Source organism: Corvus hawaiiensis, chromosome 35 (genome assembly GCF_020740725.1).
Source record: "Corvus hawaiiensis isolate bCorHaw1 chromosome 35, bCorHaw1.pri.cur, whole genome shotgun sequence".
Classification (NCBI taxonomy): domain Eukaryota; kingdom Metazoa; phylum Chordata; class Aves; order Passeriformes; family Corvidae; genus Corvus; species Corvus hawaiiensis.
The window spans coordinates 997,305-1,021,759 of record NC_063247.1 but is presented as its reverse complement, the minus strand read 5'-3'; the positions used below and the strand labels follow the sequence as shown (position 1 = coordinate 1,021,759).

General features: G+C 58.0%; 4 protein-coding genes across 4 annotated transcripts; all 4 read right to left on the bottom strand.

Annotated features, from left to right (window-relative positions):
• Positions 1-42: 42 nt before the first annotated feature.
• On the bottom strand, positions 43-3,036 carry LOC125319058. Its single transcript, XM_048290005.1, has 9 exons — positions 2,915-3,036; positions 2,538-2,652; positions 2,228-2,365; positions 1,811-1,987; positions 1,529-1,684; positions 1,269-1,370; positions 787-889; positions 457-513; positions 43-164 (listed from the first exon to the last, which is right to left on the bottom strand). The coding sequence occupies exons 1-9, from the start codon at positions 3,034-3,036 to the stop codon at positions 43-45; spliced, it is 1,092 nt and encodes a 363-aa protein (XP_048145962.1).
• A 903-nt stretch (positions 3,037-3,939) lies between these two features.
• On the bottom strand, positions 3,940-5,313 carry LOC125319057. The gene is made up of 4 exons (XM_048290004.1): positions 5,101-5,313; positions 4,738-4,802; positions 4,294-4,623; positions 3,940-4,110 (listed from the first exon to the last, which is right to left on the bottom strand). Exons 1-4 carry the CDS (start codon positions 5,210-5,212, stop codon positions 3,940-3,942), a joined length of 678 nt encoding a protein of 225 aa, XP_048145961.1. The 5' UTR covers positions 5,213-5,313.
• A 4,447-nt stretch (positions 5,314-9,760) lies between these two features.
• Positions 9,761-12,775, bottom strand: LOC125319056. The gene is made up of 9 exons (XM_048290003.1): positions 12,654-12,775; positions 12,277-12,391; positions 11,967-12,104; positions 11,550-11,726; positions 11,268-11,423; positions 11,008-11,109; positions 10,526-10,628; positions 10,196-10,252; positions 9,761-9,882 (listed from the first exon to the last, which is right to left on the bottom strand). Exons 1-9 carry the CDS (start codon positions 12,773-12,775, stop codon positions 9,761-9,763), a joined length of 1,092 nt encoding a protein of 363 aa, XP_048145960.1.
• A 903-nt stretch (positions 12,776-13,678) lies between these two features.
• On the bottom strand, positions 13,679-15,027 carry LOC125319055. The gene is made up of 4 exons (XM_048290002.1): positions 14,815-15,027; positions 14,477-14,541; positions 14,033-14,362; positions 13,679-13,849 (listed from the first exon to the last, which is right to left on the bottom strand). Exons 1-4 carry the CDS (start codon positions 14,924-14,926, stop codon positions 13,679-13,681), a joined length of 678 nt encoding a protein of 225 aa, XP_048145959.1. The 5' UTR covers positions 14,927-15,027.
• Positions 15,028-24,455: the final 9,428 nt, after the last annotated feature.

Here is a 24,455-nt window from a genome sequence, read left to right as displayed (position 1 = left end):
CTAGTCTCCAGATGGTCTCATCTTCCAGGATATCTGGAGGTCTTAAAGGGACACTGGTTCTGGGCCAGCAGATGAACGTAGTTCTGCAGCTCTTTCGTTGAGTATTTCCTGAACTATGATGTTTGTCTGGGAAGGGCTGTCGTCTCTCCTCAGGGCTTGAAGGGCTGGAAGAGACAGGAACAGAGCCACGGTCAGAGCCTGGATCTGCAGGAATCCAAGCAGACCTTCCTGCCAGGGCCATCTCACCCAGCTCCTGCCATGGCCAGAAGACAGCAGGGGCCAAGGAGATCAGCCAGAATGTGCTGGCCATGAAGCTCCCCACCGTGTCCCTGAAACCTCTCTGTGCTCTGCCCACGTCACCCCGAGTCCACACACGGAGCAAAGCCCCCACAGCCAGGGCAGGGATTGCAGCTCGCCCCCGCCAGCCCCCGCTGCCAGCCCGCTGCCCTCACTCACCCTCACCGAGGAGCTGGAGCTCTTCCTTGTGCCCCCTCAAGAACACCCTGGCAGTCCCTGGGAGCACAGAGGCGGTCACGGCCCCGCGGCACAGCTCCCTCGCAGCGGCGCTGCCAGCCCCGTGGCCACCCGCTCTCCTGCCCCGGCAGGGCTCAGCCCGGGCCCTTGCCGCATCCTGACGCCCGAGGGCACGGCTGCGAGAGGGCGGCAGCGGCCCCGAGGGCAGGCGGGGCTCCACGGCCCCGGGCCCGGATCCCGCTGCCGGGGCAGCAGCCGGGGCCGGGGCCGAGCTGCGGCGGGGCGGGGAGGGGCCCCGGGCTCGTGGCTCACCGATGAACCTGACGGCCGCCTCTCGCAGGGACTCCTGCGGGCTCTCCGCGAACGGCAGCGCCTGGTGCAGGCGCTCGGCCGCTCGGCTCCTGTCCTCTGCCAGCTGCAGAGAGCGCCAGGAGGGAAGGGTTGGCGCGGGCTCAGCCCCTTGGCCGGGCTCTCTGCGCCCAGCCCTGGCCTCCCCTGCCCGCACGGCCCCGAGGCCCGGCCAGCAGCCGCTGGCGCCGGGCTCTGGAGGGGGCCGAGGGCCGGCTGCTGCCCGGGGAGCCGCGGTGCCGCCCCGCGCCACAGCCCAGCGGGGCCGGGGCTCCATCGGCTCCCGGCTCGGGGCCACAGGAGCCTGGAGAAGAGCCCGGGGAAGGGAGCAGCGTGTGGGGCGCAGGCTGGCGCCCCTGGTGCAGCACAGCTGCCAGCCCCACGCACTGGGCACCAGGGGCAGGGGACTTCTCCAGGCTCAGCTTAGGCTTCCAGGCGGTCCTTACCAGGCACTCGGCAAACTTCGACAGCTGCTCCTTCTTCACCAGCTGCCCAAGATTTCTCCTCTTCAGGAACTTGGCCGCACAAATCAGCGTTTCCCGAGAAGCCTGGAGAGCAGCAGAGACACGGAGATGGCACCACAGCCCAGGGCACAGGACCCGCGTCCCTGTGCCAAGGCCAGGAGAAGGCTGCAGCCTGCGAGGCCCCAGGGCAGGAGGCAGCTGAGCCCCCTCCCAGGAGGACACATCAGCCCACAAGTCCTCACCTCTGCCACGTTCCGGTTCTCATCATGGCAGTGGAATAAAAGTGGGAGTAGGCTCTGGCACACAATTGTCTTAAGGGGCTTTTTTCCCTCGTCCACTACCAACTCCATCACCTTGCAGAAGAGGTGAATGGAGAGCATCTGCACATTGCTGTTGTCCTGGAGTAAAGGAAAAAACATCAGCAGCAACTTCTCCAGCCCATGTGGGCAACGGCCTAAAAATCCACAGGGCACAAAGTGTCTGGGCAGCAGCCAGTGTCAGTGGCTGGGGGCACAGAGCCTTACATTTTCAAAGAGTGGCAAGAGCGCCTCAGCCAGTTTCGGGGCAGTGGTGCTGGATACCAGGATGTCTTTGTTCTCCAGCACATTCATGAACACAGAGAGGGACATCCTGACCACCTCTCCATCTGCATCACCCAGCAGCTCCACAAGCCGTTGAGACAGGCTGCCCATTCTTCTGGCCTGTGTGGAACACAAGGCTGTGCTGTGAAGCCATGAACGGCTGCACTGCCTACACCACCCTGGCCCTGCAAGCCCACCCTGCTGCCGCAGGGCCCAGAGGCCAAAGGCCTGTCCCGAAGCACTGGGGCAGCTGAGCCGGGAGGCAGGAGAGCTGGGAGCAGCTGCCTCAGCTCCTGAAGCCCAGCCAAGCCCATGTGACTGCTTTCCCCAGCGCAGCTTCAGCCGCTGCCGCCTTCTCACCATGGCGGGATCCTTGCTGAGCACCACGAGGCCTCTGAGTGCCAGGCGACATCTCTGCCTGCACTCGCTCAGCAGGTACCTGGACATGATCTCCAGGATGCTGTCACCATATTTACTTAAGTCCAGGCACTCGAGGAGCTGAAAGGCACAGGGCAGTGACAGGGGAGCCGGCCGGCAGGAGCCCGGAACCGCCCAGGGCTGGGCCCAGGCAGCAGCGCAGGGCGCGGGCACCGTCCCAGGCAGCTGCGGCTACGAGAGGGCAGAGAGGCGGGAGGCAGCTCAGCGAGGCAGCGCTGGCCGTCAGGCTCACCTCCACAAGGAAAGCCAGGAAGGGCAGATCCCAGCATGGCTCCTCCCTGCTGAGTGGTTTGAGCAGGTGGAATGCAATGCGGGAGCAGAAGGGGATCAAGACCTGGCGCATCTCTCTGGTAGGGGGGAAAAGGCACCAAGACCCTGAGGCAGGGGGCAAACCTCTCCCAGGACTGACTCACACAGGTCTGGTCTTCCCCACCACGTTGCAAGGGGATCTGGGTGCTCTGGGAGGCAGCTCCTTCTGGGCACCCTCCCCTTCCAGCCTTTTCCAGTCCGCTTGGCCATCCCTCGGTGACGAGGCCCCACAGGGACTGTGTGGGGCACCTCGGGCACAGGGCACAAGTGCCGGGGGCAGTGAGGAGAAGGGGGTCTCACCTGGCCAGCAGACCCACTGCATAGTGCTGGGTGTCAGCACACAGCAGCGTGTCCCAGCCACGCTTGCGCTCCATAGCCACCACCTCGTTGTCACAGCGCAGTCGACAGAGCAGAGCCTTCATGGCCTGCACTGCAAACCTGTGCACAGAGCAAAGCCCAGGTCACACTGGGGGCACTGGCGCTGGCCACGAGGGCATGGGAAGGACAGGAGGACTGGGACCTGTTGGGGTTGGTGGGAAGGCGGTGTTCCTCCTGGCATGCTCTCCAGAAGTGATCAACTTCCTCTGGCACCTGCTGTGTGGTGATGACAACTTGGAAGAGCAGAGTCACAAACAGGCGGGCTGAATAAAGGATCATTGCCTCGTGGCACTCGGGCACCTGGACAATCACCCACAGCGCCAGAGTTGCCTGCAAAAGAAGCAGCTCGAGACAGCTCAGGAACATCCCTCAGTGCCGAGCTGTCCATGTGGCAGGGCCCGAGGGGAGACGCAGGGGGAGCACCGGGCCTGGTGCCCCCTGAGCCTGCCCTAGCCCAGGCAGGTTTCAGCCCAGCACCTGAGGCAAGGAGATGCAGTGGGGGAAGGATGGAGAGCTGGTGAGGATGTGACCTCGGGGTGAGTAAAGGCCAGTTCCAGAAACTCACAGCCAGGGCAAAGACATCTGTATCATCCCCATCAGAGGTGGACGTGCTATGCAGTGGCCATTCCTGCATCACACAGAGCAGCGTTGGCAACACCTTCTCCACTGCTGGTCCCAATGATCCTATGATTCTCCACATCATTGTAGCAGCTCTGTAGGATCGGAGCTCTGAGTCAGGGGCGTCTCAGTCACAGTACCATGCCCTGTGCAGCTGTGGGGGCCCAGGTGACAGAGCCCCGGTGCCCTGAGGGGCAGGGAGGGAGCATGGCAGCAGGCTCAGGAAACAGAGGGGCCCGAGGGTCCTGGAGCTCTCCACCTGTCTGGCAGACCCCATTGGACAGGCGGCACAGGGCGATGGGCCCTAAGGGCTGGTGAGCCCTGAGCTCTCAAGGCAGCTGGGCCCCGTACCTGTCGCACGATGGGGCACAGCGCAGGAGGGTCAGCACCACATCAGCGGGGTGCTCTTCAGCCAGCCTCAGAATGTCAATTTGCAGCCAGGCATCCACAGTGACATGGGACCCGAGTCTCTGGTGAATGTTCCTCACCATGGCTGGCACCTGGAGGAGGCATGGGGAAGACTTGGAGCACTGTCCAAGGGAGCAACTTCCCCAGCTGCCCCCAAGAAGTGCTTCCCTTCCCACCGCACTGTGCTGGCCTCAAAGGCTGAGGGGGCCCAGCAGCCGTGGCTTGAGGGGGCACACGATCCTTGGAGTCTCCAGCCCTGGCCCCAGGCTGCTTACCTGCTGCTGAGGAGAAGCAGCACTCTCTTCAAAAAAATCCAGTTTGGGAGCATGAATCCCAGTGGGAATGGGCATAGTGTCAGTATTTGGGATGCCCTGAGTCTCTCCGGTGTCAGTGTTTGTGATGGCCATGTCCTCAGTCACTGCCCTGTCAGTCTTCGCTGTGTGATCATTCATTGGACTGTCAGAGTCTTCTGAGGGTGCAGTGATATCTGTGCTGACATCAGGCTCTGCCTGGAGCTCGGTCAGCCCAGAGTCAGGCTCAGCTGTGCCCTCAGTTGCTGTGGTGCTGGTCTTTCCACGCCGAATGCACATGAACTTCCGGAACATCTGCAGGAGAACAAAGGACAGGGAAGAGAGGGATGTTCCAAGGGGTGCTCCAGGCGTGGTGCTCGGCTGAGCAGCGACAGCAGGCCCAGCCCAGGTGGGGATGGCTGCAGGTACCTGCACTGTTCTCCGGAAGCGGCCGTGGGCACGGTCCTGCTCTTGTGTCCGGTCCAGGGCTGCATCTGGCAAAGAGCGAGCGCAGCCAGAGCTGAGGGGCTGCAGGAGAGGCCGGAGAACGCAGCCCAGCCCTGCGCTCCCCAGGCAGGGACAGCCCCGGGATGCCCAGGGGATGGAGCACGGCTGCTGCGGGGGGTCTGGCCTGGCTCCTCTTCCAGCCTATCCATAGGCCTGTTCCCCGGGGATGGGATGGGATGGGATGGGATGGGATGGGATGGGATGGGATGGGATGGGATGGGATGGGATGGGATGGCGCCAAGCTGGCTGCTGCCATCAGCCCTGTGGCCCAGCTCTGTCACTCACCGTCCTGCCGTGGCTGGAACTGCTCCAGCTCTTCGGGCTGTTGTGCTGGGGCAGCTCCAGGGCCTTTTTTCCTCCTGAGCACTTTGAACAGGCGACGGAATCTGCCCGCCATGCCACAGTGTGGCCTCGAGGGCACCTTCAAGAGAGATTCCTTGGGAAAGCTCTGAGTGAACAAGTCCTGCGCTTGTGCCTTGAAGGCACCAGCAGCAGAGAAACCTCAGGAAGGCTACAGGACAGCAAGTCCTGCACCCTGGTCTCTGAGGGCTCCTGCCACAAGGACAGGAGACTCCTCGTCAAGGATTGTGGTCAGCTAAGCCAACGGTCTGGCCTTGAGGGCACCGGCCACAGGGATGGGAGATACCTCGGAAAAGCTCCGGGGCACCAAGTCCCACGGTCTGCCCTCGAGGGCACCTGCAAAAGAGAAGCCTCGAGAAGGCCACAGGTCACCAAGTCCTGTGGTCTGGCCTCGAGGTCACCTGCAGGAATAACGCTTCGGAAAAGCTCCGGGTCGGCAAGGAACGAGTGCGCTGTGCGGGGGCTCCTCACGGCACCGCTCTGTCCCGTCCTGTCCCGTCGCGTGCTCCGAGCACTGTGGCGTGGCCGCGTCGCCGCCAGCCCCTATGTCAGCACGTGTCACAAAGGGCCCTGGGACACCCTGTCCCGTTCCACCCCACGGTGACCACGCTGCACCGTGTCACAAAGGGCCCTTGCACACGCTGCCACCTGCCCCGGGGCCGTCCCCAGCCCACTCCAAGTGGCCCAGGTTGGAAGGAATGCCTTGCCCCAAGTGTCTAAGGCAGCCCGACAGGAACTTTAGCATCGGCTCCAGCCATAAGCAAGCGCTCCCCTGCTCTGCGGGCTCGGGGCAGCACCAAGAGCCCCCACGGCTGCCACCGCAGCCGCCGCGCGAAGGGCTCGGGGTCTTCCACAGAAGCTGGCACGGCCTCCTTGGGACACGTCCCGGCTGGTGGCCATCCTAAAGCCGGGGCTGTGACACAGACAAGGAACGTGTGGGCCAGGGCCATGGACCAAGGGGCCGGTGTGATTCTGAGGGGCCTCGTGGATCCATGGAGACCATGGTGCTCCTGCAGGTCCTCATGGAATCACGGAGTCCATTGGGACACTGCTGGGCCCACGGAACCAAGGGAACATGGAACAGCTCTGGCTGCCTTGGGCTCCTGGGGCCGCCTGGCAGCTCCGGCTGACCTTGGCATGGAGAGAGCTGCTTCTCACCTGCCCTGGAACGCTGGGGCTCCGTGCTTTCCTTCCTGTGGAACAGAACCATCCTTCTCCCCCAGCTGCCCATGGCCAAAATTGCAATTTGGCCTCCAAAATTCCATCTATCCCAGGATTGCTGCCAGACAAAAGCTGCCAAGGCCAACAGGTCTGGCTGGCCTTGGCCTCTGGTGGCCGCCTTTCATGGATCACAGGGAGACAGTTTGTTTTATCACAGATACTATGCATGGTTAGATCCACCCCTCGATCTCGTGCCCACCTATAGGTGGCATCTCTGCCTTGATGACCTGAGGCATCATGTCCCCACAAGTAGGGCTAATGAGGAACACCAAAGCCAGAAGCAGGTAGATCAGGCTGCAAAGATAGAGGTGTCCCAGATAGACTTGGATTGGCAACATAAAGGAGAGTTGTTCCTAGCTCGATGGGCCCATGATGCCTCAGGCCATCAGGGCAGAGATGCCACCTATAGGTGGGCACGAGATCGAGGGGTGGATCTAACTATGGACAGTATCTCCCAGGTGATCCATGATTGTGAGACATGCGCTGCGATCAAGCAGGCCAAGCGGGTGAAGCCCCTGTGGTACGGTGGGCGATGGTCCAAATACAAGTATGGGGAGGCCTGGCAGATTGATTACATCACACTGCCTCAAACCCGCCAAGGCAAGCGCTGTGTGCTCACAATGGTAGAAGCCACCACTGGGTGGCTGGAGACCTACCCTGTGCCTCACGCTACAGCCCGGAACACCATCCTGGGCCTGGAAAAGCAAGTCCTTTGGAGGCATGGCACCCCTGAGAGAATCGAGACCAACAACAGGACTCATTTTAAGAACAGCCTTATCAACACCTGGGCTAGAGAACATGGCATTGAGTGGGTGTACCACATCCCTTACCATGCACCAGCTGCAGGCAAAGTGGAACGGTGCCATGGATTGTTGAAAACCACCTTGAAGGCACTGGGTGGGAGAACTTTCAAAAATTGGGAACAGAATCTGGCAAAGGCTACCTGGTTAGTTAACACCCGAGGTTCCACCAATAGAGCAGGTCCAGCCCAATCTGAATCCCTGCGTACAACAGATGGAGATAAGGCCCCAGTAGTGCATGTCAGAGGTCTGTTAGGAAAGCCCGTGTGGATAAATTCTGCCTCGAGTACAGACCAACCCATCCGTGGGGTTGTCTTTGCTCAGGGACCTGGTTGCACATGGTGGGTAATGCAGAAAGATGGAACAACGCATTGTGTACCGCAGGGAGATCTGATTGTTGGGTGAAAACCACCTGTAGTGTGAAATGCCTGTGTACCCCTGCTTGCTGAGGGTCACTGTCACTGTTCGTACATAGCTGTATATATATATATATATATATATGTATATGTATCGATGTGTGTGTGTAGAGTTAAAATATATTCGTTTGGGCATTGAGCCAATGATATGGGATAAGGGGTGGAATGTCTTGGGGTGACTTTGTGATGTGTATCCCGTATCCCTGCCCTATGCCTAGAAATTAACTTTGTGCCTTTCTATGCCTCTAAACTGAGCCTGAGAGGGGGAAGGAAAAACTGAGCAAAACTTTTTCAAAGCAGTTTGCAGCTTGTTCAAGGTCACACAGAGATAGGGACTTTCTTTTTCCCAGCTGCAGCAGGGGAGGGAGGAGGCACCCAGCTTGCTGCTTCCCTGGTCAGCTTTTGGCCAGTTCTTCAGCTTCTTTTTCTCCAAAGGGAGACTGAGAGCTGAATTTTTTTTCATTCCCTGGAATTTTGGATTTTCTCCCTTTTCTGCTGGACTGCTTCAATATCAGAACACATCAGGAGGACTTGCCACCGAGCACAGAGGGCCTGGCCCTGGGCCAAGCCCCAGCTCCGAGGAGACCAAAGGGAGGACTCTAACACTTTCCCAGGTTTTTTCTCCACAGCGAGAGATTTTATTATTTAGCATTATTTTCCTTTTCCCGTGTGTTTGTCAAATCAATAGTTTTTATCTCCTTCACTTTCCTTTGATGAAAACTTAATTTTTTCCCGAACCAGGTTCGGGGAGGGGTGGTTGTGCCTTCTCTCAGAGGATATCTTTCTAAATTTGGCCAAACCGGCACATCCGCAAATGAACCAAACTTACAAAAGTGTGAAGAACTCGTGACCTGTTGTCCATCTTGGGGTCCCTCTTGGCAGTAGCCTCTGGCTACCCTGGGTGTACCTTTGAAGGCCTTTCAAATACCTACCTACCTTTATTCCCTTATTCTGCTCTAGCCTCTGGTTTTAGGTGGCCTCTCTAGGCATCAGCAGGGGCTGCAATCCCACACTTGTGGAGACCAGAACCGCCCCCAGGATCCCAACACTGCCTGACAGCGCTCCGGACACCGGGATGGCCGCGCGTCCGAGTCTCGGCCACTGTGCTGCTGCTTCGTTTGCTCGTAGGCGCACCCAGAGGCCACTGTTAAGCCCGGATGCTCTCTGGTTCTGCCCTCTTCCTGATCCCGTGCAGGGATGCAGCACTGCTGGGCTTTCAGGAAGCTGCTCTTGAAAACTTCCAGCATTCCAAGCTCCTTGGCCCTCCGTGGAGGCTTGCCACGGAATCCCTCACAGCTGCCTCCGGAGCATACTCCTGTTGGCTGTTCTAAAATCCAGGGCCTTCAGGGTGCTCAGCAAGACCTCTGACTCCACAGTGTTGTGGAACTGGACCTTCAGGACAGGGACCTTTCCAGCCTGAGCTGCCCTCGTTCCTCTGTGTCTCTGCACAAAACATGGCACGGTGTGGATACAAAAATGCTGCTAGCAAGGATTTTCTTGCTATTTTCTAAGCCCGTGAGAGACTTTTCTCTCTCACAGAAGAGGCAGCAGAGTTATGTACACAACCAAACACCTGCACCCTTGAAAAGTCTTTTTTATAGTACAGGAGAAAATATTTGGACAATGGATGTTTTAGGATTTTAGCCGATCACCCCAAGGGGTGGCTGATCCTTTGTCCAATTAGACTATGAAGAAAAAAGCCTATGAAAGAGTTTGTAAAATAATTAAATAAATCAATCTTGCTGCACAATTCCTGCCTGCTGGAGCTTCTCTCCTCCTCCCTACGGCTGCGGGACACGGTGATATACCCCAGGGTTGCAGTAAAAGCACGGAAGAGAGCAGCAGGAGGGGCCTGTGTGTCCCAGGGCTCAGGTTTTGGGCCGCTTCAGCACCACAGAGATGCAGCTCAAGTGAAGAAACCAAACTGTTTATTAATAGGAAGCGAAGCGAAGGGATGAGCTGGGAGGAAAAAAGGGGATGGGCAGGGTCTGAGGGCTGGAGGGATGGAGCTGTCAAAAGGGAGGGAGAGGGCAGGAGCTATGGGAGCTTTCCACAGGCTCAGCTGTGACCAGCATCAGCTGTGCCTGGAGCTCCAGCTGCTCTACTCTAGTCTCCAGATGGTCTCATCTTCCAGGATATCTGGAGGTCTTAAAGGGACACTGGTTCTGGGCCAGCAGATGAACGTAGTTCTGCAGCTCTTTCGTTGAGTATTTCCTGAACTATGATGTTTGTCTGGGAAGGGCTGTCGTCTCTCCTCAGGGCTTGAAGGGCTGGAAGAGACAGGAACAGAGCCACGGTCAGAGCCTGGATCTGCAGGAATCCAAGCAGACCTTCCTGCCAGGGCCATCTCACCCAGCTCCTGCCATGGCCAGAAGACAGCAGGGGCCAAGGAGATCAGCCAGAAGGTGCTGGCCATGAGCCTCCCCACCGTGTCCCTGAAACCTCTCTGTGCTCCGCCCACGTCACCCCGAGTCCACACACGGAGCAAAGCCCCCACAGCCAGGGCAGGGATTGCAGCTCCCGAGCCAGGCATTGCAGCTCGCCCCCGCCAGCCCCCGCTGCCAGCCCGCTGCCCTCACTCACCCTCACCGAGGAGCTGGAGCTCTTCCTTGTGCCCCCTCAAGAACACCCTGGCAGTCCCTGGGAGCACAGAGGCGGTCACGGCCCCGCGGCACAGCTCCCTCGCAGCGGCGCTGCCAGCCCCGTGGCCACCCGCTCTCCTGCCCCGGCAGGGCTCAGCCCGGGCCCTTGCCGCATCCTGACGCCCGAGGGCACGGCTGCGAGAGGGCGGCAGCGGCCCCGAGGGCAGGCGGGGCTCCACGGCCCCGGGCCCGGATCCCGCTGCCGGGGCAGCAGCCGGGGCCGGGGCCGAGCTGCGGCGGGGCGGGGAGGGGCCCCGGGCTCGTGGCTCACCGATGAACCTGACGGCCGCCTCTCGCAGGGACTCCTGCGGGCTCTCCGCGAACGGCAGCGCCTGGTGCAGGCGCTCGGCCGCTCGGCTCCTGTCCTCTGCCAGCTGCAGAGAGCGCCAGGAGGGAAGGGTTGGCGCGGGCTCAGCCCCTTGGCCGGGCTCTCTGCGCCCAGCCCTGGCCTCCCCTGCCCGCACGGCCCCGAGGCCCGGCCAGCAGCCGCTGGCGCCGGGCTCTGGAGGGGGCCGAGGGCCGGCTGCTGCCCGGGGAGCCGCGGTGCCGCCCCGCGCCACAGCCCAGCGGGGCCGGGGCTCCATCGGCTCCCGGCTCGGGGCCACAGGAGCCTGGAGAAGAGCCCGGGGAAGGGAGCAGCGTGTGGGGCGCAGGCTGGCGCCCCTGGTGCAGCACAGCTGCCAGCCCCACGCACTGGGCACCAGGGGCAGGGGACTTCTCCAGGCTCAGCTTAGGCTTCCAGGCGGTCCTTACCAGGCACTCGGCAAACTTCGACAGCTGCTCCTTCTTCACCAGCTGCCCAAGATTTCTCCTCTTCAGGAACTTGGCCGCACAAATCAGCGTTTCCCGAGAAGCCTGGAGAGCAGCAGAGACACGGAGATGGCACCACAGCCCAGGGCACAGGACCCGCGTCCCTGTGCCAAGGCCAGGAGAAGGCTGCAGCCTGCGAGGCCCCAGGGCAGGAGGCAGCTGAGCCCCCTCCCAGGAGGACACATCAGCCCACAAGTCCTCACCTCTGCCACGTTCCGGTTCTCATCATGGCAGTGGAATAAAAGTGGGAGTAGGCTCTGGCACACAATTGTCTTAAGGGGCTTTTTTCCCTCGTCCACTACCAACTCCATCACCTTGCAGAAGAGGTGAATGGAGAGCATCTGCACATTGCTGTTGTCCTGGAGTAAAGGAAAAAACATCAGCAGCAACTTCTCCAGCCCATGTGGGCAACGGCCTAAAAATCCACAGGGCACAAAGTGTCTGGGCAGCAGCCAGTGTCAGTGGCTGGGGGCACAGAGCCTTACATTTTCAAAGAGTGGCAAGAGCGCCTCAGCCAGTTTCGGGGCAGTGGTGCTGGATACCAGGATGTCTTTGTTCTCCAGCACATTCATGAACACAGAGAGGGACATCCTGACCACCTCTCCATCTGCATCACCCAGCAGCTCCACAAGCCGTTGAGACAGGCTGCCCATTCTTCTGGCCTGTGTGGAACACAAGGCTGTGCTGTGAAGCCATGAACGGCTGCACTGCCTACACCACCCTGGCCCTGCAAGCCCACCCTGCTGCCGCAGGGCCCAGAGGCCAAAGGCCTGTCCCGAAGCACTGGGGCAGCTGAGCCGGGAGGCAGGAGAGCTGGGAGCAGCTGCCTCAGCTCCTGAAGCCCAGCCAAGCCCATGTGACTGCTTTCCCCAGCGCAGCTTCAGCCGCTGCCGCCTTCTCACCATGGCGGGATCCTTGCTGAGCACCACGAGGCCTCTGAGTGCCAGGCGACATCTCTGCCTGCACTCGCTCAGCAGGTACCTGGACATGATCTCCAGGATGCTGTCACCATATTTACTTAAGTCCAGGCACTCGAGGAGCTGAAAGGCACAGGGCAGTGACAGGGGAGCCGGCCGGCAGGAGCCCGGAACCGCCCAGGGCTGGGCCCAGGCAGCAGCGCAGGGCGCGGGCACCGTCCCAGGCAGCTGCGGCTACGAGAGGGCAGAGAGGCGGGAGGCAGCTCAGCGAGGCAGCGCTGGCCGTCAGGCTCACCTCCACAAGGAAAGCCAGGAAGGGCAGATCCCAGCATGGCTCCTCCCTGCTGAGTGGTTTGAGCAGGTGGAATGCAATGCGGGAGCAGAAGGGGATCAAGACCTGGCGCATCTCTCTGGTAGGGGGAAAAAGGCACCAAGACCCTGAGGCAGGGGGCAAACCTCTCCCAGGACTGACTCACACAGGTCTGGTCTTCCCCACCACGTTGCAAGGGGATCTGGGTGCTCTGGGAGGCAGCTCCTTCTGGGCACCCTCCCCTTCCAGCCTTTTCCAGTCCGCTTGGCCATCCCTCGGTGACGAGGCCCCACAGGGACTGTGTGGGGCACCTCGGGCACAGGGCACAAGTGCCGGGGGCAGTGAGGAGAAGGGGGTCTCACCTGGCCAGCAGACCCACTGCATAGTGCTGGGTGTCAGCACACAGCAGCGTGTCCCAGCCACGCTTGCGCTCCATAGCCACCACCTCGTTGTCACAGCGCAGTCGACAGAGCAGAGCCTTCATGGCCTGCACTGCAAACCTGTGCACAGAGCAAAGCCCAGGTCACACTGGGGGCACTGGCGCTGGCCACGAGGGCATGGGAAGGACAGGAGGACTGGGACCTGTTGGGGTTGGTGGGAAGGCGGTGTTCCTCCTGGCATGCTCTCCAGAAGTGATCAACTTCCTCTGGCACCTGCTGTGTGGTGATGACAACTTGGAAGAGCAGAGTCACAAACAGGCGGGCTGAATAAAGGATCATTGCCTCGTGGCACTCGGGCACCTGGACAATCACCCACAGCGCCAGAGTTGCCTGCAAAAGAAGCAGCTCGAGACAGCTCAGGAACATCCCTCAGTGCCGAGCTGTCCATGTGGCAGGGCCCGAGGGGAGACGCAGGGGGAGCACCGGGCCTGGTGCCCCCTGAGCCTGCCCTAGCCCAGGCAGGTTTCAGCCCAGCACCTGAGGCAAGGAGATGCAGTGGGGGAAGGATGGAGAGCTGGTGAGGATGTGACCTCGGGGTGAGTAAAGGCCAGTTCCAGAAACTCACAGCCAGGGCAAAGACATCTGTATCATCCCCATCAGAGGTGGACGTGCTATGCAGTGGCCATTCCTGCATCACACAGAGCAGTGTTGGCAACACCTTCTCCACTGCTGGTCCCAATGATCCTATGATTCTCCACATCATTGTAGCAGCTCTGTAGGATCGGAGCTCTGAGTCAGGGGCGTCTCAGTCACAGTACCATGCCCTGTGCAGCTGTGGGGGCCCAGGTGACAGAGCCCCGGTGCCCTGAGGGGCAGGGAGGGAGCATGGCAGCAGGCTCAGGAAACAGAGGGGCCCGAGGGTCCTGGAGCTCTCCACCTGTCTGGCAGACCCCATTGGACAGGCGGCACAGGGCGATGGGCCCTAAGGGCTGGTGAGCCCTGAGCTCTCAAGGCAGCTGGGCCCCGTACCTGTCGCACGATGGGGCACAGCGCAGGAGGGTCAGCACCACATCAGCGGGGTGCTCTTCAGCCAGCCTCAGAATGTCAATTTGCAGCCAGGCATCCACAGTGACATGGGACCCGAGTCTCTGGTGAATGTTCCTCACCATGGCTGGCACCTGGAGGAGGCATGGGGAAGACTTGGAGCACTGTCCAAGGGAGCAACTTCCCCAGCTGCCCCCAAGAAGTGCTTCCCTTCCCACCGCACTGTGCTGGCCTCAAAGGCTGAGGGGGCCCAGCAGCCGTGGCTTGAGGGGGCACACGATCCTTGGAGTCTCCAGCCCTGGCCCCAGGCTGCTTACCTGCTGCTGAGGAGAAGCAGCACTCTCTTCAAAAAAATCCAGTTTGGGAGCATGAATCCCAGTGGGAATGGGCATAGTGTCAGTATTTGGGATGCCCTGAGTCTCTCCGGTGTCAGTGTTTGTGATGGCCATGTCCTCAGTCACTGCCCTGTCAGTCTTCGCTGTGTGATCATTCATTGGACTGTCAGAGTCTTCTGAGGGTGCAGTGATATCTGTGCTGACATCAGGCTCTGCCTGGAGCTCGGTCAGCCCAGAGTCAGGCTCAGCTGTGCCCTCAGTTGCTGTGGTGCTGGTCTTTCCACGCCGAATGCACATGAACTTCCGGAACATCTGCAGGAGAACAAAGGACAGGGAAGAGAGGGATGTTCCAAGGGGTGCTCCAGGCGTGGTGCTCGGCTGAGCAGCGACAGCAGGCCCAGCCCAGGTGGGGATGGCTGCAGGTACCTGCACTGTTCTCCGGAAGCGGCCGTGGGCACGGTCCTGCTCTTGTGTCCGGTCCAGGGCTGCATCTGGCAAAGAGCGAGCGCAGCCAGAGCTGAGGGGCTGCAGGAGAGGCCGGAGAACGCAGCCCAGCCCTGCGCTCCCCAGGCAGGGACAGCCCCGGGATGCCCAGGGGATGGAGCACGGCTGCTGCGGGGGGTCTGGCCTGGCTCCTCTTCCAGCCTATCCATAGGCCTGTTCCCCGGGGATGGGATGGGATGGGATGGGATGGGATGGGATGGGATGGGATGGCGCCAAGCTGGCTGCTGCCATCAGCCCTGTGGCCCAGCTCTGTCACTCACCGTCCTGCCGTGGCTGGAACTGCTCCAGCTCTTCGGGCTGTTGTGCTGGGGCAGCTCCAGGGCCTTTTTTCCTCCTGAGCACTTTGAACAGGCGACGGAATCTGCCCGCCATGCCACAGTGTGGCCTCGAGGGCACCTTCAAGAGAGATTCCTTGGGAAAGCTCTGAGTGAACAAGTCCTGCGCTTGTGCCTTGAAGGCACCAGCAGCAGAGAAACCTCAGGAAGGCTACAGGACAGCAAGTCCTGCACCCTGGTCTCTGAGGGCTCCTGCCACAAGGACAGGAGACTCCTCGTCAAGGATTGTGGTCAGCTAAGCCAACGGTCTGGCCTTGAGGGCACCGGCCACAGGGATGGGAGATACCTCAGAAAAGCTCCGGGGCACCAAGTCCCACGGTCTGCCCTCGAGGGCACCTGCAAAAGAGAAGCCTCGAGAAGGCCACAGGTCACCAAGTCCTGTGGTCTGGCCTCGAGGTCACCTGCAGGAATAACGCTTCGGAAAAGCTCCGGGTCGGCAAGGAACAAGTGCGCTGTGCGGGGGCTCCTCACGGCACCGCTCTGTCCCGTCCTGTCCCGTCGCGTGCTCCGAGCACTGTGGCGTGGCTGCGTCGCCGCCAGCCCCTATGTCAGCACGTGTCACAAAGGGCCCTGGGACACCCTGTCCCGTTCCATCCCATGGTGACCATGCTGCACCGTGTCACAAAGGGCCCTTGCACACGCTGCCACCTGCCCCGGGGCCGTCCCCAGCCCACTCCAAGTGGCCCAGGTTGGAAGGAATGCCTTGCCCCAAGTGTCTAAGGCAGCCCGACAGGAACTTTAGCATCGGCTCCAGCCATAAGCAAGCGCTCCCCTGCTCTGCGGGCTCGGGGCAGCACCAGGAGCCCCCACGGCTGCCACCGCAGCCGCCGCGCGAAGGGCTCGGGGTCTTCCACAGAAGCTGGCACGGCCTCCTTGGGACACGTCCCGGCTGGTGGCCATCCTAAAGCCGGGGCTGTGACACAGACAAGGAACGTGTGGGCCAGGGCCATGGACCAAGGGGCCGGTGTGATTCTGAGGGGCCTCGTGGATCCATGGAGACCATGGTGCTCCTGCAGGTCCTCATGGAATCACGGAGTCCATTGGGACACTGCTGGGCCCACGGAACCAAGGGAACATGGAACAGCTCTGGCTGCCTTGGGCTCCTGGGGCCGCCTGGCAGCTCCGGCTGACCTTGGCATGGAGAGAGCTGCTTCTCACCTGCCCTGGAACGCTGGGCTCCGTGCTTTCCTTCCTGTGGAACAGAACCATCCTTCTCCCCCAGCTGCCCATGGCCAAAATTGCAATTTGGCCTCCAAAATTCCATCTATCCCAGGACTGCTGCCAGACAAAAGCTGCCAAGGCCAACAGGTCTGGCTGGCCTTGGCCTCTGGTGGCCGCCTTTCATGGATCACAGGGAGACAGTTTGTTTTATCACAGATACTATGCATGGTTAGATCCACCCCTCGATCTCGTGCCCACCTATAGGTGGCATCTCTGCCTTGATGACCTGAGGCATCATGTCTCCACAAGTAGGGCTAATGAGGAACACCAAAGCCAGAAGCAGGTAGATCAGGCTGCAAAGATAGAGGTGTCCCAGATAGACTTGGATTGGCAACATAAAGGAGAACTGTTCCTAGCTCGATGGGCCCATGATGCCTCAGGCCATCAGGGCAGAGATGCCACCTATAAGTGGGCACGAGATCGAGGGGTGGATCTAACCATGGACAGTATCTCCCAGGTGATCCATGATTGTGAGACATGCGCTGCGATCAAGCAGGCCAAGCGGGTGAAGCCCCTGTGGTACGGTGGGCGATGGTCCAAATACAAGTATGGGGAGGCCTGGCAGATTGATTACATCACACTGCCTCAAACCCGCCAAGGCAAGCGCTGTGTGCTCACAATGGTAGAAGCCACCACTGGATGGCTGGAGACCTACCCTGTGCCTCATGCTACTGCCCGGAACACCATCCTGGGCCTGGAAAAGCAAGTCCTTTGGAGGCATGGCACCCCTGAGAGAATCGAGACCAACAACAGGACTCATTTTAAGAACAGCCTTATCAACACCTGGGCTAGAGAACATGGCATTGAGTGGGTGTACCACATCCCTTACCATGCACCAGCTGCAGGCAAAGTGGAACGGTGCCATGGATTGTTGAAAACCACCTTGAAGGCACTGGGTGGGAGAACTTTCAAAAATTGGGAACAGAATCTGGCAAAGGCTACCTGGTTAGTTAACACCCGAGGTTCCACCAATAGAGCAGGTCCAGCCCAATCTGAATCCCTGCGTACAACAGATGGAGATAAGGCCCCAGTAGTGCATGTCAGAGGTCTGTTAGGAAAGCCCGTGTGGATAAATTCTGCCTCGAGTACAGACCAACCCATCCGTGGGGTTGTCTTTGCTCAGGGACCTGGTTGCACATGGTGGGTAATGCAGAAAGATGGAACAACGCATTGTGTACCGCAGGGAGATCTGATTGTTGGGTGAAAACCACCTGTAGTGTGAAATGCCTGTGTACCCCTGCTTGCTGAGGGTCACTGTCACTGTTCGTACATAGCTGTATATATATATATATATATATATGTATATGTATCGATGTGTGTGTGTAGAGTTAAAATATATTCGTTTGGGCATTGAGCCAATGATATGGGATAAGGGGTGGAATGTCTTGGGGTGACTTTGTGATGTGTATCCCGTATCCCTGCCCTATGCCTAGAAATTAACTTTGTGCCTTTCTATGCCTCTAAACTGAGCCTGAGAGGGGGAAGGAAAAACTGAGCAAAACTTTTTCAAAGCAGTTTGCAGCTTGTTCAAGGTCACACAGAGATAGGGACTTTCTTTTTCCCAGCTGCAGCAGGGGAGGGAGGAGGCACCCAGCTTGCTGCTTCCCTGGTCAGCTTTTGGCCAGTTCTTCAGCTTCTTTTCCTCCAAAGGGAGACTGAGAGCTGAATTTTTTTTCATTCCCTGGAATTTTGGATTTTCTCCCTTTTCTGCTGGACTGCTTCAATATCAGAACACATCAGGAGGACTTGCCACCGAGCACAGAGGGCCTGGCCCTGGGCCAAGCCCCAGCTCCGAGGAGACCAAAGGGAGGACTCTAACACTTTCCCAGGTTTTTTCTCCACAGCGAGAGATTTTATTATTTAGCATTATTTTCCTTTTCCCGTGTGTTTGCCAAATCAATAGTTTTTATCTCCTTCACTTTCCTTTGATGAAAACTTAATTTTTTCCCGAACCAGGTTCGGGGAGGGGTGGTTGTGCCTTCTCTCAGAGGATATCTTTCTAAATTTGGCCAAACCGGCACATCCGCAAATGAACCAAACTTACAAAAGTGTGAAGAACTCGTGACCTGTTGTCCATCTTGGGGTCCCTCTTGGCAGTAGCCTCTGGCTACCCTGGGTGTACCTTTGAAGGCCTTTCAAATAAATACCTACCTTTATTCCCTTATTCTGCTCTAGCCTCTGGTTTTAGGTGGCCTCTCTAGGCATCAGCAGGGGCTGCAATCCCACACTTGTGGAGACCAGAACCGCCCCCAGGATCCCAACACTGCCTGACAGCGCTCCGGACACCGGGATGGCCGCGCGTCCGAGTCTCGGCCACTGTGCTGCTGCTTCGTTTGCTCGTAGGCGCACCCAGAGGCCACTGTGTCTCGGTTTTGAAAGACAGGTGTCTGCTAAGGAAGGCAGAGGCCCCCCTTGAAGTGGCAGATATAACCCCTTTTCCCTCCAAGTTATTATATTTTGAAATCAAGGGCCTTTAGGCAAAGATGTGGGAAATAGGAATAACAGTTCTTTACTCTATATATATATGTATATAACCAGTCAAACAGAACAACAACAACTATGGCAGTAACAGCAATCACAAACCCAGTGCCAGCCTTCTCGGCTGTCAGGCTGTTTCCCCTCGGGTGCAGTTCCGCTCGCAGCCGGCAGGGGCGCTGGCGGCTCCCGGTGAGCAGGGCAGGTGCGATGGTTCCCCCGCGGCTGCAGGGGGCGCTCCGGAGCGAGCTCGGGAAACCCGCGGCTCTGGTGCCCTGGGATCCCGGGAAGGGATGGAACAAAGGCTTCACAAACCGCTGGGCAGTTGATCCCGGGCTCTCAGGAACAGCAGGCTGGAATGGCAGGGACGAACGCAAATCCCGGGTGGCAGACGAGATGTATCCAGATGGGAAAAAACCACGGAGGCCCAGGCAGGCAGGGTGAGCAGGGCTACAGCGTAGCGAAAACTCGAAGCAGCAGCGGAGCAGGACAGCCACAGCTCGGTCTCCAGCAGGGCAGGGAAAAGCGGCTTTTGGGGTCCCGGCGTTGCTTCCAGCAGGAAGAAAGAACGGCCAAAAAGAAAGCAGCAGCAGCTCCTTTCTCTGCAGCTTCTCTCTCCGGACGCTCAGAGCGAACTGTCCCCACACCCAGGTGTAGACAAAAGAGTAGCCAGGCCCGCCCCGCTCCCCTTTTTGTCTTTCTTAAGTACAGCTATTTGTCCCCTAGCAACATGCATATGGGAGAAAATTCCTTTAACAGGAAAACCTAAGACTAAACTAAAACCCCAACATTATCCACCCCGAATTTTTTCCCATACTAACATGTTACATGAAACTTAACCCTTTTTTTTTTTTTTTAAACCATATAAATCTATGCATTACCCAAATTATATACAAATATACATGCTGATATTGATACAAGTACAGAGCCATGGGTAGTTCACCCTAAAACAAGGTCCCCTTGAGGTAAGCATCGGGTCTCTCCATCCTTTTGCATCACCCACCAGGTGCAACCTGGTCCCTGAGCAAAAACAACCCCACGGATGGGTTTGTCTTTGCTCAAGGCAGACTTTACCCAAACAGTTTTTCCAAGCATACCTCTCATGTGCACCACTGGAACCTTATCTCCATCTGTTGTTTGTAGGGGTTCGGATTGGGCAGGGCCTGCTCGGCTGGTGGAACCTCGAGTGTTAACTAACCAGGTGGCTCTTGCTAAATGCATCTCCCAGTTTTTGAAAGTCCCCCCACCCAGTGCCTTCAAGGTGGTTTTAAGCAGTCCATTACACCGCTCAACCTTCCCAGCTGCTGGTGCATGGTAAGGGATGTGGTACACCCACTCAATGCCATGTTCTCTAGCCCAGGTGTTGATAAGGCTGTTCTTGAAATGAGTCCCATTGTCAGACTCGATTCTCTCAGGGGTGCCATGCCTCCAAAGGACTTGCTTTTCCAGGCCCAGGATGGTGTTCCGGGCAGTAGCATGAGGCACAGGGTAGGTCTCCAGCCACCCAGTGGTGGCTTCTACCATTGTGAGCACATAGCGCTTGCCTTGGCGGGTTTGAGGCAGTGTGATGTAATCAATCTGCCAGGCCTCCCCATACTTGTATTTGGACCATCGCCCGCCATACCACAGAGGCTTCACCCGCTTGGCCTGCTTGATCGCAGCGCATGTCTCACAGTCATGGATCACCTGGGAGATACTGTCCATGGTTAGATCCACCCCTCGATCTCGTGCCCACTTATAGGTGGCATCTCTGCCCTGATGGCCTGAGGCATCATGGGCCCATCGAGCTAGGAACAGTTCTCCTTTATGTTGCCAATCCAAGTCTATCTGGGACACCTCTATTTTCGCAGCCTGATCTACCTGTTTGTTGTTACGATGTTCTTCATTAGCCCGGCTCTTGGGGATGTGAGCATCTACATGACGGACCTTCACGGATAGCTTCTCTACCCGAGTGGCAATGTCTTTCCACTCTTCAGCAGCCCAGATTGGTTTTCCTCTGCGCTGCCAGTTTGCCTTCTTCCACCTTTCCAGCCAACCCCACAGAGCATTGGCTACCATCCATGAATCGGTGTAGAGGTAGAGCTTTGGCCACTTCTCTCTTTCAGCTATGTCCAGAGCTAATTGGACAGCTTTGAGCTCAGCAAATTGGCTCGATCCACCTTCTCCTTCAGTGGCCTGTGCAACTTGTCGTGTGGGGCTCCATACAGTGGCTTTCCATTTCCGGCTAGCGCCTACAATTCGGCAGGAACCATCAGTGAAGAGGGCGTATTGTCTTTCACTCTCTGGTAGCTCGTTATATGGTGGGGCTTCTTCGGCACGTGTCACCTGCTCCTCTTCTTCTTCAGAAGATAACCCAAAAGTCTCACCTTCTGGCCAGTTTGTAATTATTTCCAAGATCCCAGGGCGACTTGGGTTTCCAATTCGGGCGCGCTGCGTGATGAGGGCAATCCATTTGCTCCAAGTAGCGTCGGTGGCGTGATGCGTGGAGGGAACCTTTCCTTTGAACATCCACCCCAGCACCGGTAGTCGGGGTGCCAGGAGGAGTTGTGCCTCAGTGCCGATTACTTCTGAGGCAGCTTGGACTCCTTCATAAGCTGCCAGGATTTCCTTCTCGGTGGGAGTGTAGTTGGCTTCAGACCCTCTGTAGCTTCGGCTCCAGAATCCCAGTGGTCGGCCCCGAGTCTCACCAGGCACCTTCTGCCAGAGGCTCCAGGACAGACCATTGTTCCCGGCTGCAGAGTAGAGCACGTTCTTCACCTCTGGTCCTGTCCTGACTGGGCCAAGGGCTACGGCGTGAGCAATTTCCTGTTTGATCTGGGCAAAGGCTTGCTGCTGTTCAGGGCCCCAGTGGAAATCATTCTTCTTGCGGGTAACCAGGTAGAGAGGACTTACGATCTGGCTGTACTCGGGAATGTGCATCCTCCAGAAACCTATAGCACCTAGGAAAGCTTGTGTTTCCTTCTTGTTGGTCGGCGGAGACATTGCTGTGATCTTATTGATGACCTCAGTGGGAATCTGACGTCGTCCATCTTGCCACTTTACTCCCAGGAACTGGATCTCTCGGGCAGGTCCCTTGACCTTGCTCTTCTTGATGGCAAAACCAGCTTGCAGGAGAATTTGAATTATTCTCTCTCCTTTCTCAAACACTTCGGTTGCGGTGTTCCCCCACACAATGATGTCATCAATGTACTGCAGATGTTCTGGAGCCTCACTCTTTTCTAGTGCAGTCTGGATCAGTCCATGACAGATGGTGGGACTGTGCTTCGACCCCTGGGGCAGTCGGTTCCAGGTGTACTGCACACCCCTCCAGGTGAAGGCAAACTGAGGCCTGCACTCTGCTGCCAGAGGAATGGAGAAGAATGCATTGGCAATGTCAATAGTGGCGTACCACTTTGCTGCTTTGGACTCCAGCTCGTACTGGAGCTCCAACATGTCTGGCACGGCAGCGCTCAACGGTGGAGTCACTTCATTCAGGGCACGATAGTCCACAGTCAATCTCCATTCCCCGTCAGACTTGCGCACAGGCCAGATGGGGCTGTTGAAGGGTGAGTGGGTCTTGTTGACCACCCCTTGACTCTCCAGCTCGCGGATCATCTTGTGGATGGGGATCACAGCATCTCGATTTGTCCGATACTGCCGGCGGTGCACTGTCGAGGTGGCAATTGGCACTCGTTGCTCTTCCACTTTCAGGAGCCCAACTGCAGAAGGATTCTCAGATAGTCCAGGCAGGGTGTTCAATTGCCTAATGCCCTCTGCCTCCACAGCAGCAATCCCAAATGCCCACCTGAGTCCTTTTGGGTCTTTGTAGTAGCCATTCCGGAGGAAGTCTATGCCCAGAATACACGGGGCCTCTGGGCCGGTCACAATCGGATGCTTTTGCCACTCCTTCCCAGTCAGGCTCACCTCAGCTTCCAAAAGGGTCAACTGCTGTGATCCCCCGGTCACCCCAGCGATGGATACAGGTTCTGCCCCCACATGTCCCGATGGCATTAAAGTACACTGTGCCCCAGTATCAACCAATGCATCATATTTTTGTGGCTCTGATGTGCCAGGCCATCGGATCCACACCGTCCAGAAAACTCGGTTCTCCCGTGCCTCTTCCTGGCTAGAGGCAGGGCCCCTCTGGCCCTGGTTATCATTCTTTCCCTGGGCGTACATGCTCGAGGTACCTTCAAGGGGATCCAACATATCATCTTCCCTTCTGTGATACCTGGCAGCTCGGTCACGGGAGGCTGAGGCTACCTTCACCTTAGCGGAACCCCCTCGGTTAGTGCCTCCCTCCTTGAGTTCACGCACCCGCGCTGCCAGGGCAGAGGTGGGTTTCCCATCCCACCTTCTCATGTCTTCCCCATGCTCACACAGGAAAAACCACAGCTCAGCTCGTGGGGTGTACCCTCTCTCTCTAGCAGGGGGACGACAGGCTCTGACTTGGGGGCCTGTGACTCGCACTGGTGCCACACTGACCCTCCTCATCTCCTCCCTCATCTCCTCCATCTTCTCCTTCATCTCCTCTTTGAGGTCCTGGACCACAGCAGAGACATGAGCTTTCAGCGGGCCATTGATCATGCTGTCATAATGCCTGAGCCTGTTGGCAACAGAGCCCACTGTTTCTCGGGTATTGTCAGCATCAATCGTTGCAATGAAGGTGGTGTATTGCGATGGCCCTAGCCTTGCCAGGTTCCACATCATCTGTCCTGTGCACCTGACCTTATCGGGGTCATTATCATGCTGTCCATCCTTCCCAAAGAGTACCTCTAATATTGCCACCTCTCTTAGCTGTTGGATCCCTTGCTCGAGCTGTGGTTGTCCTTGTGGTTCAGCTGAAGCCTGGACGGTTGTAACATCCGTGGGTTCCACTGCTGCACCATCGGACTCACCCTCTTTGGGGCAGGGAGAGGGTTTTTCACTAGCTGAGGAGGTGTATTCCCTTAGCAATTGGCATATCTCCTGGCGCACCTGGCCCATCTCCTGGCACATCTCCTTGCGCACCTGGCCCATCTCCTGGCATATCTCCTGGCGCACCTGACCCATCTCCTGGCATATCCCCTGGCGCACCTGACCCATCTCTTGGCACATCTCCTGCATCCCTTTTGCCAGTACCCCCACCCAGTTTGGGTAGTCCATTTCTGAGGTGGACTGTTGGGCAGTATCAGTCTGTGGGGCGGGATCTCTAGTGTCTGGGGCTGTGGCAGGCTCTGGCTCTGGGGTAGGATCTCTAGTGTCTGGGGCCGTGTCAGGCTCTGGGGCAGGATCAGGCTCTGGGGTAGGAACTCTACTCTCTGGGGTCATGTCAGGTTCTGGGGCAGGATCTCTAGTCTCTGGGGCTGGTGTCCGGGTAGATATCCAAGCCAATCTCAACTTATCCTTGAATGCTAAATAGAGTAGGCCTATCAGCAGCAGCTGGTTAGTATTCAGAGGGAATTTAAACCCTTCGAAAATTGATGGGGTGGGCCCAAAGAACTGGTTGAGGGGTTGGGAGAAAACTTCCCCTGGTGTCATTTCTTCACAGAAGGTACCATTGTTAACATAACCCCAAAAACATGTGCTCAGTGTGTGATAACTGTTTATCCATGTGCCCACATTCCGGAGGAAGTTAAAAACCCATGAATTCCTCACCTTCTCGACCCATAACGCAAGCTGGATAACAGCAATGGTAGCCTTAGTCAGAGGACCCATATTCAAGTAAGGAGCTGCAAAGGGGAAGAATATAGCCACGGCTACATGCCACCCAAACCAGGGTAAACTAGACCACATAGTGCTGCCTAACAAGGTTCCAATATCCAGCACACAAAATAAAGTTATCGAGGAACTGTTATTCCTTTTTCACCTCTATCTCTTAATGCCCTCAGGCCCCACATTGGGCGCCAAGA

What these genes read in the sequence shown, in the direction of transcription:
- LOC125319058 (XM_048290005.1), bottom strand. Translation starts at nt 3,036, where the DNA reads ATGAAGGCTCTGCTCTGTCGACTGCGCTGTGACAACGAGGTGGTGGCT. An exon ending in TCCTGGCTTTCCTTGTGGAG is followed by an intron (nt 2,366 to 2,537) that starts GTGAGCCTGACG and finishes TGTGCCTTTCAG; the next exon opens with CTCCTCGAGTGCCTGGACTT. An exon ending in GGCGGCCGTCAGGTTCATCG is followed by an intron (nt 514 to 786) that starts GTGAGCCACGAG and finishes CTGTGCTCCCAG; the next exon opens with GGACTGCCAGGGTGTTCTTG.
- LOC125319056 (XM_048290003.1), bottom strand. Translation starts at nt 12,775, where the DNA reads ATGAAGGCTCTGCTCTGTCGACTGCGCTGTGACAACGAGGTGGTGGCT. An exon ending in TCAGCAAGGATCCCGCCATG is followed by an intron (nt 11,727 to 11,966) that starts GTGAGAAGGCGG and finishes TGTTCCACACAG; the next exon opens with GCCAGAAGAATGGGCAGCCT. An exon ending in TCTTGCCACTCTTTGAAAAT is followed by an intron (nt 11,424 to 11,549) that starts GTAAGGCTCTGT and finishes CCTTTACTCCAG; the next exon opens with GACAACAGCAATGTGCAGAT.
- LOC125319055 (XM_048290002.1), bottom strand. Translation starts at nt 14,926, where the DNA reads ATGGCGGGCAGATTCCGTCGCCTGTTCAAAGTGCTCAGGAGGAAAAAA. An exon ending in GCTTCCGGAGAACAGTGCAG is followed by an intron (nt 14,363 to 14,476) that starts GTACCTGCAGCC and finishes GTTCTCCTGCAG; the next exon opens with ATGTTCCGGAAGTTCATGTG. An exon ending in CTGCTTCTCCTCAGCAGCAG is followed by an intron (nt 13,850 to 14,032) that starts GTAAGCAGCCTG and finishes TGCCTCCTCCAG; the next exon opens with GTGCCAGCCATGGTGAGGAA.
- LOC125319057 (XM_048290004.1), bottom strand. Translation starts at nt 5,212, where the DNA reads ATGGCGGGCAGATTCCGTCGCCTGTTCAAAGTGCTCAGGAGGAAAAAA. An exon ending in GCTTCCGGAGAACAGTGCAG is followed by an intron (nt 4,624 to 4,737) that starts GTACCTGCAGCC and finishes GTTCTCCTGCAG; the next exon opens with ATGTTCCGGAAGTTCATGTG. An exon ending in CTGCTTCTCCTCAGCAGCAG is followed by an intron (nt 4,111 to 4,293) that starts GTAAGCAGCCTG and finishes TGCCTCCTCCAG; the next exon opens with GTGCCAGCCATGGTGAGGAA.